Source organism: Drosophila suzukii, assembly GCF_043229965.1.
Source record: "Drosophila suzukii chromosome 2 unlocalized genomic scaffold, CBGP_Dsuzu_IsoJpt1.0 scf_2c, whole genome shotgun sequence".
Taxonomy (NCBI): domain Eukaryota; kingdom Metazoa; phylum Arthropoda; class Insecta; order Diptera; family Drosophilidae; genus Drosophila; species Drosophila suzukii.
In genome coordinates this window covers 7226995-7241071 of record NW_027255896.1, presented here as the reverse complement: position 1 = coordinate 7241071, position 14077 = coordinate 7226995, and the positions used below count along the sequence as shown (strand labels likewise).

Sequence of the window (14077 nt, the reverse complement as noted above, 5' to 3'; positions counted from 1 at the left end):
AGGAAGCCTTAAACTTCTAATTTACATAAATAAAAACATTCGTTGAACATTTCATTTATTTGTATTTTAATTTCTTTGTGCACCAGTAGACTCTTTTTTTTTAATTGCTCCAATTGATTTGTTTTCCGTTTGGCAACAAGCCCAGCTGCTTGATAGTAAGACCATGCCGCATGCATTGCGGGAGAATAAGATTTTTCGACTATTGAAACTCTTAGCCGATCTGAGTACTTGGCTTACTAATAGAAGTATATTTTTCTGAGCAGAACTACGAGACTCCACCTCCACCAGCTACTTGCCAGCTAAAGCGGTCTGCAGATGGCGCGGGGACATGACGAAGCATCTGTTGGACGAGAAGGATGCTTTAAAATACTAATTTACTTAAATAAAAACATTCGTTGAACATTCCATTAATTTTTAATTTAAATTCCTTGTGCACCAGCACAATTGATTTGTTGCTCCAATTGATTTGTTTTCCGTTTGTCAACAAGCCCAGCTGCTTGACAGAAAGACCATTATACATGCATTGCGGGTCAACTGTGAAAAGTTCGGTCAAACTACAAAAAATAATTTTTCGACTATTAGCCGATCCGAGTACGTGGCCTTAACAGTGTTACAATATTTCTTTGAAAACAGTGTGTGCAAAAGGTATAAATAACAATAAATTTGAAAAATTTAAATCGGGTATATAGTATATTTATAAGAGTCAAACGGCTTATTCTCTTAATTATTCGCGGTCACACTGAAAAGTAGATTGCCAACAAAAAGTTTTTGAAGAAGTTATATACAGAAATATTATTTATTTATGTTGACAACAATAACGGATCTAACGTTTTTTTAAAAGAGAAAATATTTCCTAAACAAATTTATAAAGAAGTGTTTCTATTGAATAACAAGCATAAGTTCATAAATACAATACAGGCTATGGCAGATTTGGAAGCGGTGTTAGCTGATGTCAGCTATCTGATGGCAATGGAAAAGTCAAAATGTACTCCTGCTGCAAGAGCCAGCAAGAAATTAATTTTACCCGACCCCAGGTATCTAACTTTTATTAATAAAAATGTATATTATGTACATACAGTTGCTCAATATACGTAAGTATGTACCTATATACATACCCTGCAGTACCATTCAGCGCTTATTGAGCACTCAATCACTGCAAAAAGCTCATCACTCAGCGCTCAATGAACGCACAATTTGTATGGAGCTATGTGCTGAAATTAACATAGGCATGTCCTAGGGTTCATCAGTGCTCAAAAAATAGCACGCATTGAGCGCTTTTTTTGAGCACCCTCTTGAGCGCTCGATTGAGCAGCGGTAAAAGCACACATTCAGCACACGTTAAGCGCTCATTCAAGCAGCGAAAAAGCGCACTTTCAGCGCTTAGCAGCAAATAAAATTTCAGTTGTAATTTTTATTTTTTTTTGTTTATTTTAAAATTTGAGCTCGGGGGTTTCCGGTGTTATCGGGGTCGCTGGCACCTCCTTCTCAGCATCTGGTGCCGGCGTTGCCTTTTTTTTTGGTACAACTCAAGTTTTTAACGCACCGCATTGCCTTCTGCAGCGCCTTTTCGGGAGGCTCTGAGGGATCCACCAGGGCGATTGCATCTAGTATTAGAAAAAAATTAGTTTTAAAAATAAAACAAGACGAGAATAAAAACGAGTGACCGAAAGTAATCGTTATTTGTAAGATATATTTATAATAAAAGAAATGTTATCTTTGGCATTCAATGTAAAAATCCCAGAAGTCTTTTAAAAATTAAACTTACAAACAATAGTTTTCAGCCTCAACAAAAACTTACTTAATAGGGCACGGCGAAATTTGGGTAGTCTGAGCCTCTTCTTGTTTTGCCCCCCTCCAAGTTGTGGGACAGAACAAGTTCCTCGGATAATATGCTTAAGATGGAACGACTTAGCCTTCCATTTTTTTTATAGATTTACCATCAGCCTTGTCTAAAAATATAAGAAAATTAATAAAATATCGAGAAGAAATTTGCAAACTTTTGTTTTCGGTCACTTGATCTATTTTATTTTGTTGTAAAAAATTATTTATGTATTTTTTTTATTATTTATTAAATCATTTATTTATTTTGCAGATGCGGAAAAAATACCACTTTTCCAGGGACGGAAAATTAGAGATGTTTGAGATTTTTATTTAAATAGTCATGTAAACGAACATGACTTACACAAAAATAAAAATTGGGCTTTAATGTTATTAATACAAAAAATCATAAGTTATAAAACCGAACATCTCATATTTTTGGTCCCTAGGATCTTATCACTCAATAAGATTTTCAAATTTTTTCACAGATTCATTAATTTGTTTATTTATATGCATCGTTTGTTGTTTTTCACGTCAAAAATTTATATTTTTCACAGCTATTTTTTTTCCGCCACGTGTTTTTTTGGGAATCTTCTATTTTCCATTTTTTCAATATACTTTAACTTGTTTTTACTCTCACTGATTAAATAAATATTGGTCTGCGACAGACTTACCTGAGAATCGTATAGGTATCACTTTTAAACCACTGGTTTATTTTATTTAACTACCTTAATTGCGTGCAATTCTAACTCCTTCATATAAGTAAACCCAAGTGAAAAAGACGAAAAAAGTAGCGTGCCTTCCAGAAAAACAACAAGCAACAACAACAACGGTTCCGCTAATCCGTTGTTGTTCTGTTTTTTTGGCATGTCCCGTTTGGTCTATGCATCTTGCACATAAAAGCAGGGTATTTATAGACATATCCGACTATGCAAATCGGTTTATAAAAATATATTCTTAAAACTTCACATATTATTAAATAATATTAATAAACCTATAAATTTGTTTAAGAAATACAAATATTTTAAAACAGAAACCTTTTATTTTAAATGGTTCTTTTATCATTTACGAACAAATGTCGCATTATTCAAAAGGCAAGGGTGCACAAAAGTCTATATATTTTAGTTGCTGGGCCTCCTTCCCATCACGCGCACTTTTTCGTCTGAGACTTGACGAGAGAGGGAGAGCCCAAAATTACTTTTTTGTGCGTTCTCTTTGCGGACCCGACTGAGAGCGCGTCGCTTTGCCGCCGTTGCGCTCAGCTCTGCCGGCGTCGCTGGCTTCTCTGCCGACGTCGCAGTCGGCTTCGTGATGATTGGGCGCTTAACTCAATTGTGGAACTGCAGGGTATGTACAATGGACATACATATGTGAAATATCAGACGACAACACTTAATTTCGATATCTAAGTGTTAATTGACGAGCAGGAAAATATTAATATGTTAAGATCTCAAAAACTTTAAAAGTAAGAAAGTTCGGATTAGTCAAGCATATTCTTGGGACTCCTGAGCACCGCTAGTTGATAAGCCGAGTAACTCTTACGCCCACAAATCAACTTTGTTGGAATAAAATGTCTGCCCTTTCCAGGTGATGATTTTATTCTTGTCCTAATTGGTTAAAATACGAGGGTGATCCGATAAGTACTTGGCCTCCAAAAGAAAAACAAATATTTTGGAAAAGTGGCGGCTTATTTCTCAACGTAATCGTCTTTTAGCTCGATACGGAAGTGTGGGCCGGTGCGTTGTCATGATGGAAGAGCACTTTTTTTTTCGCCAAATGGGTCCGTATTTTCTGCAATTCGGCGGCGAATCGGCCCAATAATTCGGCATAGTACAGCCCTGTGACCGTTTTGCCCTTCTCCAGGTAGTCGATGTAGATCACACCTTGTGAATCCCAAAAAACGGTGTCCATCACCTTTCCGACCGATGGGACAGTCTTCGCCTTCTTCGGAGCAGGTTCGCCGGGTGAAGTCCACTGTTTCGACTGTTCCTTGGTCTCTGGAGTGTACCAGTGAATCCATGCTTCGTCGACGGTCACGAAACGACGCAGAAACTCCTTCGGATTGCGCTTAAACAGCGTCAATCACTGCTCTGAAGTGGTCTCACGGTTGCTTTTGTTGTCCGGAGTGAGCAAACGCGGCACCCATCGCGCCGACAGCTTTCCCATGCCCAAAATTTCATGCAGGATATGACCCACGCGGTCTTTTGACATGCCTACTGTCTCAGCTATCTCGCGATTTCAAATCGCACAAATCACAGACCGATATTGCTCTTTCTCCATTTTTCTAAAATCCGCGGACACGTCCGATTCCAAACGCAGTCAAAACAAAACTACTAGTCCGATTCGGCTGAAATTTCGACAGTAGCCGTCTACTAGAATTTACTACACGATACTAAATTTCTATTGCGATAGTGACGCAATCGGGCGGTGAGGCTAAGTACTTATCGGACTGCCCTCGTACTTGGACTCGTTTAAAAAATCCCTTTTATCTCATTGCAGAGGATGTTATAATTTTGGTTAGAAGGCGTTTCCGACCACTGATGAGAATCACTATGCCATGTACGTTCACCAATACCCTTTACCCGCTTATACCGTTTGCGAGCTAAATCAATAATGGTTGGGTCACGAATTTCAACGCAATTAATAAAAGTTCCGACTCTCGCTCGCCAGAAATAAGGGTGGTGTTCTTGCCACGCCCCCAAGGTGCCTATACCAATTATTTTCATAAAAAACTTGCGTGCAAAGGACAAGCTGAATTCGGTGTGAGGGTCTCCACTCATCCTAGCCATATAGAACTGGAAAGGGATTAGAAAGGCATAAAAAGAAAGTTCCTTTGCTTCGAATCGTGCCTCCGAGCGTCGTGGACCTCAGATTTTTCGAGGCTTGATTTGCCCTTCCAACCTATGGCTATCATCATCCTGGAAAAAGAATTCCTGATTTTAACAATAACCCTATCCGTCCAGAGATCTCAAAGGATCATGTTAGCTGGGGTCAAAAATGGGGGTTTCTAGCTCATTATAAAAATTTATTTAACATCTAAACATAAAAAAATGTAAACCCTGACATATAATGGTTATGGTTAAAACATAATAAATAAAATATAAATATAAAAAATAATAATATAGGAATACAATTAAATAAATTAATATAAATTTAACAAATACGGGCAATGCATATACAAACATAAAATTTAGCTCCAGTACTTTAAAACTTCAAAATTTAACTTTAAGAGGGAAACCATTTATATTTATGTATAATTGAATTGCAATTGCATCGAACAAGCAAACGAAATTTGGTGAAATCGGCAAGTAAGGTTCAATCGAGTCTTTTACATTTTCGATGTCTTTTTTTTCCTCTTGATTTATATTCAACACTTTAACTTTAATTTAGTCATCGGAATTCTTTAAACATTTTTTCTCGATTTTCTTTCCTTTTTAGATTTTAATTTATTTTATCCAATACAGACATCACCAAATTATAGTTATATCGTTAATTGTGAATTTTCACTCACCACCAATATCGCAGTTCCAGCGCTTTCTCGGACGAATCGTGGCTGAACATAATATCACTAATTTTTGGAAAATTAAAACCTTACCTTTTTTTCTCCTTCCTTTTGGTTCTCAAAGAGGTAAGGTGTATGGGACTACAACAACACTCACTACGAACCGCCTTAATGCCATTTGCTTTTTACATTTTTTTTCCTCTTTTTGGAATTGGCTTTGGCCCACAAAACTAACAGAATCACTTATTTACTTATTCACTAACAAAACAAAATCTATCTAATTTATAATTAAACTCTCCTTTCACCGAACCGCGTTTCCTTAAGCGACTAATCGCCTTTTCTTTTCCACGTTTGAAATCACTCGATCAGCGTATGACCGTCGCCGATTACATTTCACGAATCCGAAATTCACTTTCTCTTTTAACTTTTTCGAGAGTAAATTGTTGAGCAAAAAAAAAAGATTGGACGACTTTAGAGCGCGGTCGCGAGACAACTAGGTGCTTAAACTCAAATGTTCGACGGTTGCCCCTTAAGTGGAACTCAAGTCCACCTATTGATAAAAAAACAAGGAAGAACGCTATAGTCGAGTACCGCGACTATCAGATACCCGTTACTCAGGTATAGGGACGAAAGGGAAATGGAGATATGCAAGCAGCAAAGCGAGATAAAAATGCGCCACCTACCGGCGGTAGACAGATCTAAGCATTATGGGCGTTAGAGTGGGCGTGGCAAATTTTTTTTTGGATCAATCGATAGGTATCGACGAGACCAATACATTTCAGTTAAAATTTTTTATCTAGCATGAAAATTGTGGGCGTCACAGGTTTTCGCGGTTTGTGGGCGTTAAAGTGGGCGTGGCAAACTTTTTTTTGGGTCAATCGATAGGTATTGATGAGAACAATACATTTCAGTTAAAATTTTTATTCTAGCATCAAAACTGTAGGAGCCACAGTTTTGGGCGGTTTGTGGGCGTTAGAGTGGGCGTGGCACTGTGCTGAAACAAACTTGCTCTGCGTAAGAAGCTCAGGAATCTGCACGCCAAATCTCAATAGCCTAGCTCCCATAGTTTCCGAGATCTCAGCGTTCATCCGGACGGACAGACAGACGGACAGACGGACATGGCTAGATCGACTCGGCTAGTGATCCTGATCAAGAATATATATACTTTATGGGGTCGAAAACGCTTCCTTCTGCCTGTTACATTCTTTCCGACGAATCTAGTATACCCTTTTACTCTACGAGTAACGGGTATAATAAAAATCACAAAAAATATGTTTTCCGATCGCTGCTCCTGCAGGTCTGCGCCGTAGACATCAGATTCCACCAAATCCGTTCTCCACAATTATAGGCCGAATAATTTCGCTTCCGGTGATGGTAACGCAGGTATAAGCGCCAAGCCTAGCAAATAAATAATATTTTGGCCAGACATTCTCATTAGAACCTCTGCACTTCCTTACCTCTACGGACTTAACGCTGGCGAAAGATAACTCCCATCTTTGTTCTTTCATTTGAACTTCTGCCCCTGGCCACGAATCTGAACTTCACTTATTTCACCCAAGCGTAATGTAACTAAGAATTATGAGTTTTAAGTCGCGCACCACCGATCCTCAGGAGATGTGAAAATGGAAGGAACGCTATGGACGCTTGACTCATGGAGCTAACCCCTGTGGAGACATTTTACCCTGTTACTCTCCTTCAACTCTTTCTATACCCCTTCCTAGTTCTAACATTGACTCCTTTATGGCGCACCTTTACCAAAAATTTTTTTCCTGCAGATACAAGCGTTACAGAGCTCAGTTTTAAATCTATCGATTTAACATTTTTCCAATCGTTATAGTATGAGCAGTGCTCAGAACATATTAACCTCCCGATGGGAGGACAATTCCAAAGTTCCAGTTTAGCACTTATTACAAAAGTCACATTTTTTTTAAAAACTACATTTTCCACGTCTTGAAAACTAACATTTTTTAATTTTTCAAAAACTTCTTTTTTTTATTTTCTATGATTTTTTGAATGTGTCGATCTCTTTTAAGAGAAACTTCGATAAAAATGTTTACTTTTAAGCCTAGAAAAAAGTTCACAAAGTAGACTTTCACAAAAATTAGTAATTTTCAAAGGGTGCTAAATGGGTTTAAAAAGTCTTGTGTTACTTAAACGGAATTAAAGTGGCCTTTCTATTGATACCAAAACGTAAACATATGTAGCAAGGTTAAACTATGAGTGTATTTAACTTTTGGTTGGTCAAGACACTTATGCCGACTAGTGTATAGCCGTAATCTGGGATAATGTCGGTGCTTATGATGGAATTTTTGGGCAGTGTAAGAGCTATTTCATGCAGTCCTTGATTGGGGTAAAAACCGATGTCGTTCGGACTACCATATCCTATAGAAAGAATCGGTTAAAATATCAGATTTTCAAAGTTTTTGATGGTTTTAAAGAAGTTAGTGACGTGAAACTTGGATAGAATTCTGAGACATGAAATTGGACGGGATTCGGAACGATGTTTTCCGAAAAAGGTTTTGCGGTGGACATAGTTCAGGTCGCTCTCATTTTAGTGAAAATCGTAAAAAATATATACTTACCCCAATCAAAAAATCAACGAAACGAAAATTTCTATACAAAAATAACACGGAAATTTCCTGAACCAAACTCTGTGATCGTAAGAAAGATTTGAAACTCGTAATAAAAAATGTATACTGAAGAAAATGCTTAGGTGCAACAAACTGAAGATTTGTGTGCTTTTAAGTGGATGTGGCTGAATCAAAATTTGGCATTATAAGCACTAGGAGAACCTACATGCCAAAAGTTCACTCTCTAGCCTTAAAAATGTGAACTGGTAGCAAATATATTGCTTTCATTCTAATAAAATATGTCCAGCAATCATTTCGCTTTCGTTTGAATTAAATAAGCCACGTAGTTTTTATAATTTAAGAAAAGTCCAAAAATAATTGTTTTCTATGATCATTTATGTATATTAAAATTTTTTTTTTCCAATCAATCGCTCGGTTGGAACCTGAAACGCTTGTCTAAAATGCTAGATAGTTTAGTAGCTCCATCTGTGGGTCCGATTAAACCCAGCGGTGGCGCCACCTGTGACAGGCCCAGAAAGGGGTTATAGGTAGCTGGTGGGTCTAGGAGAATAACAGCGGCAAATGTCAAGCGGCCCTAGAAATTCACCATGCCCCACGATCGAGGTTACCGGCGGGTCGGCAACGGCGGATGCTGTCTTTTCCTTTTCGGCAGCGGCAGCGTATAGACGCAGTCAACTCAAGTTAGTTCGCGAGTGACATAAAAGGGAAATTTTCCACTTGCTTAATTTTCGGTTGGATCGCGCCTAGACTGGTGAGTTTTTGATAGAAAAGGGAGTGTTTAGGAAATTAAGTTCAGCCGGAAAATTATTGTAGGCGGTCGGCTGTAGGCGATTCGGAAAGTCCCCGAGAAGGCGCTGGAGAAGCAAAGAAAAAGAAAACGGATGTGGATCTTGGTGCCAAACGCAAGCGGGGAAAATCGGCGGCCAAGCTGAAAAGTCGGCGGCAGCAGCGTTGGAAATCAAGCGTTAATTTTATATATACAATTTTGACCTAACCTGACCCAAGTTTTACCAGCTGCGTGTGACCCCATAACCCGAGGCGGTACAGGCCGTGTATTTGAGAAAGAAAAAGGAGAGGAGAGTTCCAATTTAGACACCCGCAGCGTTAGAAGTTACAAAAATCCCGACCTACGACAGCAAAATTTAAATTGAGCCGTAAAAGCAGCCGCTATCGCTTGCGTGGCTAAAGGGAGGCGGGGCCACGCATAAGCGGGAGCTTTCAGTCTCCTATACGGATCGAATCACGCCAGTCGCCTTCATTGCGCTCCGTCGCGAAAAGAAGAATTTAGAAAAAAAAAATCAATTTACGCGGAAGTAAACGATTTTTTTTTGCACCAGCTGCACGCGTCGGCGAAAGCCTGTAGTTACTGCCCGCGAGTAAGTTGGCGGCTAGAACATAATTTAAGCAAATTAAGTGTAAGCATAGTTTTTTTGTGTTGGTGCTTGTGAATATGTGGGTGTAATTGTGCTTAGGGCAGCTAGCTAAGGAAGAAAGAAGAAAAAGGCGAGCATGCAATGAATCCGCGATCGAAACTTCAGCCAGCCCCGAAGAATTTTTTTTTACATTTTTTTGCTGTGTCGGTTTGAGTGTCTCCTTTTCCCCTTTTTTTTTGCATTTTCTTTCCCCCTTCACAGCTCTCATCATCCCGAAGAAAGCGCTTTCGTCGATGGATTTGAAACAGTGGTGAGTCCAAATCTTCATCTATTTATTACATAAAAGAAGGGGAGTAGGAAGGAAATGGAATAAATTGGAGGGTGAGACGTAGGAAGAAAAGATCAGAAGGGACGGCCGAATGTGCAAGGAATAGAAAAAAATTTACGACAACGTCTGAGCGAACCGGGAAAGCATGAGCTAAAGAAAGCTCGACCGCGTGGATCCCAAGCTCTTCGTTCGCTTTGAGTTTAGTTTTATTTGCCAGTCGACGAAATTGTATGACTAATTTTCCATAAAATTTGAATTCGAAATGTCCATAAAGAAACCCTGATATTAGCAAGCACGGCAACAAAAATCGTACCATTAATAATTTAGGCAAAGTCCACCAAGGGGATTTGCGAAATCGCTTACCAGTTTTTGTTTCAAAAGTATTTAATCTTGTAATTTTTAAATTGTCGTCTATTCGGATGAGATTTTATATCGTTTACCTTAGGATAAGTTATGTTTGTATTTTACTATAATTAAAATTTTTATAATGTGCTAAAAGGAATGAATGCAATGAAGGAGTGCACTTGAAAAAAAAGGGGTCGAGGGTAAGAGCGACCATTGGTAGGGTGGGCATGACCAAGACCTCCAGAACATCGAGGGAGGCGAGAAGGGCAGATCAGTCGGAAAGGGAGTATATAAGAAAGGTCCAGCATCATGAAGTGTGTGATATTCTCTATACCGGTCAGATTGGTGAGGTACGCGAATATCGGAGTTTTATTAGGAATAGGCATTCCGAGATGTCGGCAAGACCATCACACCCATAGCCGAAGAGCCAGAGCCGGAGAATAACTTATCGCGTGCGCTGGCATCTCGAGGTAACATCTGGCCTAAAGTTTTTATAAGTGTAGCGGTTCGTTACAGTTATAATTAATAAAAGAATAATTAATAAAATTATGATTGGCGCCCAACGTGGGGCCACATTTTTAATGTGACTTACACACACACATACATTCGTTTTGCTGCGAGTACTAATGACCAAGGGGTGGGCTGGCATATAGGTGTGTTTAAATATATGTACTTAGCTAAGGTTGCTCCAGTCGTTAGGATATCAGTTTCGACTTTAAAGGTGTTCGGAAGCGTAGGAAAACGGAAGATCATCATCGAGCCGACCACTGCCGACAGTTTTTTTTTAGCCGAAGCAAACCTATTTGTGTATACTCTACACGTCGCAGCTCGAGGCGGTGCAAGTCAGACGCATAGGACATGCAACTGGACTTGCTTACGAAAAGCGGGACACTTGACCACGGATGACAGGCATCACCAAAGGCTCGCGAAGAAAAATTACACAAGTTGCACATATCCATTTGTCAAATATTCGCATAGGAATTACTGAGTAAAAATGTTTTTTATATAAACCCTCAGGCTACGGATAGAGACAAGAGGCATATGCCCGACATTTATCTCAGAGTGCAATAATCTGTCGCTTGGATAACAGAGAGCGAAAAGCTTCGCGTTACAATCTGACCACGGCGGACGTTGTTTGTTTTTGTTGTCGCTGATAAGCGAGTCAAAGCTCTGTGTTTTTATTTTCCCTTTTTGTGCTGATCGAAACCTTTTGGTTGTATAAAAGTGCATTATTATTGCAAGCAATTAGCTAAGCTTGCTGGTTTGATTTTGTTGAGTTGTTTGAATTGATTTTATCTATTTATTTTTGTATACAATTTACGAATGCTTCGCAAACGATGACTAGGCTGATGGATAAGGTAATACCGGCTGAACTTAGGAACGAGGTCTTTGTTTATTTGGACGATTTGCTTATTGTCTCAGATAGTTTCAACAGTCACCTGAAGGTTTTGAGTTCGGTGGCAAGTGGCATTCGAGCAGCATGTTTGACATTGAACGTAGAAAAGGGCAATTTTTGCATGAAAAGTGTCAAATATTTAGGACATATAGTAGGGGAAGGCGTAGTGCGTACAGACCCTGATAAAATTTCGGCCATGACGAATTTTCGAGTGCCAAAGACTTTGAAAGCTTTGAGGAGATTCCTTGGCATGGTCGGTTGGTACCGAAAATTTATAAGTAATTTCGCTGCAGTGTCAGCTCCCTTAACCGATCTACTAAAACCTAGACAAAAGTTTGTGATGAGCGTTGAGGGTGAGCGAGCATTTAATAAGTTTAAAGAAATGCTTTGCTCTGCACCCGTTCTGCGTAGTCCAGATTTTAGCAAGCCCTTTTATATCCATTGTGATGCTAGCAACACCTGAGTAGGGGGTGTCTTAGTTCAAAAGTCTAAGAGTGGCGAAGAGTGTCCAATTGCCTTTGTATCAAAGAAGCTCAATAAGGCTCAAAGAAACTATTCGGTCACGGAAAAAGAGTGTTTAGCGGCTATTATTTGCATCAAGAGGTTTCGTGCCTATGTTGAGGGCCACGAATTCACGGTAATTACCGATCACGCGTCGCTTAAATGGTTGATGACACAGACAGATTTGCATTCTAGACTCGCAAGGTGGGCATTGAAACTTCAAAGTTTCAATTTTAAAATAGAGCATCGCAGTGGCAAGCTCAATGTTGTTCCTGATGCCTTATCGAGGGTCAACGAAGAAGAAGTCGCTGCATTAGAGGCCAGCCACGGGTTGCTTGTAGATTTAGAATCTTCCCAGTTCAAAGATCCGGACTACATAGAGCTGATCGAAAAGGTTAAAGCTAATGCCAGCAGTCTCCCTGATTTAAAATCAGCCGATGGTTTTGTGTTCCGGAGAACTGAACATACATCTGGGGAGCCGATCCACTATAATTTTTGTTGGAAGTTATGGGCTCCCTCGGGTTTGGTGCCTGTAGCACTTAAGAATACGCATGATGACCCGTTAGCGTCGCATGGAGGCGTTCGCAAAACATTGGAAAGGCTTAGGCGATACTATTATTGGCCAGGCTTGGTAAAAGATGTAAAAGAATATATAAGGTCATGTGATACTTGTAAAATGAATAAAGCCCCAAACCAAGCGTTGCGACCTCCAATTGGAAAGGCTTCGGAGTCAGCGAGGGCATTTCAAAAACTTTACATAGATTTCTTAGGACCTTACCCAAGATCCAGAAGTGGCAATATTGGGATCTTTATTGTGTTGGATCATTACAGCAAATTCGTTTTCTTAAAGGCAGTAAAGAGACTGTCGGCAGAGGTAGTTGTGAAGTACATGCAGCAGGAACTTTTTCATGTTTTTGGCGTTCCCGAGACGATTATGTCAGATAATGGATCGCAGTTTAAGTCTGAAGCATTTCAAAAATTCCTAAGAGAGTACAAGGTATCTCACCTCAGTCAAATGCCTTGGAGCGGGTAAATCGCTCCGTGATAGCCGCCATTCGATCCTACGTGCGGAGTGATCAGAAGGATTGGGATGAGCAGCTAAGTAGTATTTGCTGCGCCCTGAGATCAGCTGTTCACTCGAGCTTAGGGACGTCCCCATACTATATGGTGTTTGGACAGCATTTCATATCGTCTGGGGCCACATACAAACTGTTAAGAGCCCTCAATTTGCTGGGAGATAAAACGTTGGCGTTTTCTAGGGAAGACTCTCTTGAGCTGGTCCGCAGCAAAGCTCTAGAGGTAATGAAAAATCAGTTCGAGAAAAATGAGCGAAAATACAATTTAAGGTCAAGGGAGGTGTTCTTCAACGAAGGTCAAGAAGTTTATCGTAGAAATTTCAAGCAAAGTAATTTCGCAGCTGGCTATAACGCAAAGTTGGGACCAGCCTTCGTAAAGTCACGGGTGAGAAAAAAGGTTGGTCAAGCTTGTTATGACCTCGAGGATCTACAGGGACGGTATGTGGGGCGCTATCATGCCAAGGACATAAAGCAGTAGAGTCAGGATGACAAGCGTTCTTGGTATCATCCTTGGAGCGTCGACCCCCAAGTCTGATCTTGAGGTGGGGGTATTTTTGAAACGCTTGTCTAAAATGCTAGATGGATTAGTAGCTCCATCTGTGGGTCCGATTAAACCCAGCGGTGGCGCCACCTGTGACAGGCCCAGAAAGGGGTTATAGGTAGCTGGTGGGTCTAGGAGAATAACAGCGGCAAATGTCAAGCGGCCCTAGAAATTCACCATGCCCCACGCTCGAGGTTACCGGCGGGTCGGCAACGGCGGATGCTGTCTTTTCCTTTTCGGCAGCGGCAGCGTATAGACGCAGTCAACTCAAGTTAGTTCGCGAGTGACATAAAAGGGAAATTTTCCACTTGCTTAATTTTCGGTTGGATCGCGCCTAGACTGGTGAGTTTTTGATAGAAAAGGGAGTGTTTAGGAAATTGAGTTCAGCCGGAAAATTATTGTAGGCGGTCGGCTGTAGGCGATTCGGAAAGTCCCCGAGAAGGCGCTGGAGAAGGAAAGAAAAAGAAAACGGATGTGGATCTTGGTGCCAAACGCAAGCGGGGAAAATCGGCGGCCAAGCTGAAAAGTCGGCGGCAGCAGCGTTGGAAATCAAGCGTTAATTTTATATATACAATTTTGACCTAACCTGACCCAAGTTTTACCAGC

The 14077-nt window shown here is 40.2% G+C and overlaps 1 protein-coding gene and 1 long non-coding RNA gene across 21 annotated transcripts in view; one reads left to right on the top strand and one right to left on the bottom strand.

Moving 5' to 3' along the window:
• The first annotated feature begins 719 nt into the window (after positions 1 to 719).
• Gprk1 (G protein-coupled receptor kinase 1) overlaps positions 720 to 14077 on the top strand; it is a 609802-nt gene continuing 596444 nt past the window's right edge. For 7 of the 19 annotated variants that reach the window (XR_011605115.1, XR_011605112.1, XR_011605114.1 and 4 more), the window contains exon 1: positions 727 to 1034. Coding sequence is in view for 13 of the 19 variants with exons in the window: in XM_070998254.1 (XP_070854355.1) it covers positions 922 to 1034 (113 nt within the window). In the remaining 6 variants the exon portion in view is untranslated. Of the gene's footprint in view, positions 1035 to 14077 lie in introns of all 19 variants that reach the window. The other 12 variants (XM_070998247.1, XM_070998244.1, XM_070998245.1 and 9 more) reach the window with 4 other exon arrangements.
• On the bottom strand, positions 1409 to 4241 carry LOC139354024 (uncharacterized). Of its 2 annotated transcripts, none has more exons than XR_011605117.1 (3): positions 2856 to 4241; positions 1766 to 1949; positions 1409 to 1604 (listed from the first exon to the last, which is right to left on the bottom strand). It is a non-coding gene; the product is annotated as an uncharacterized lncRNA (long non-coding RNA). The 2 variants fall into 2 exon arrangements; XR_011605116.1 differs by having other exon boundaries at positions 1799 to 1949; positions 2856 to 4234.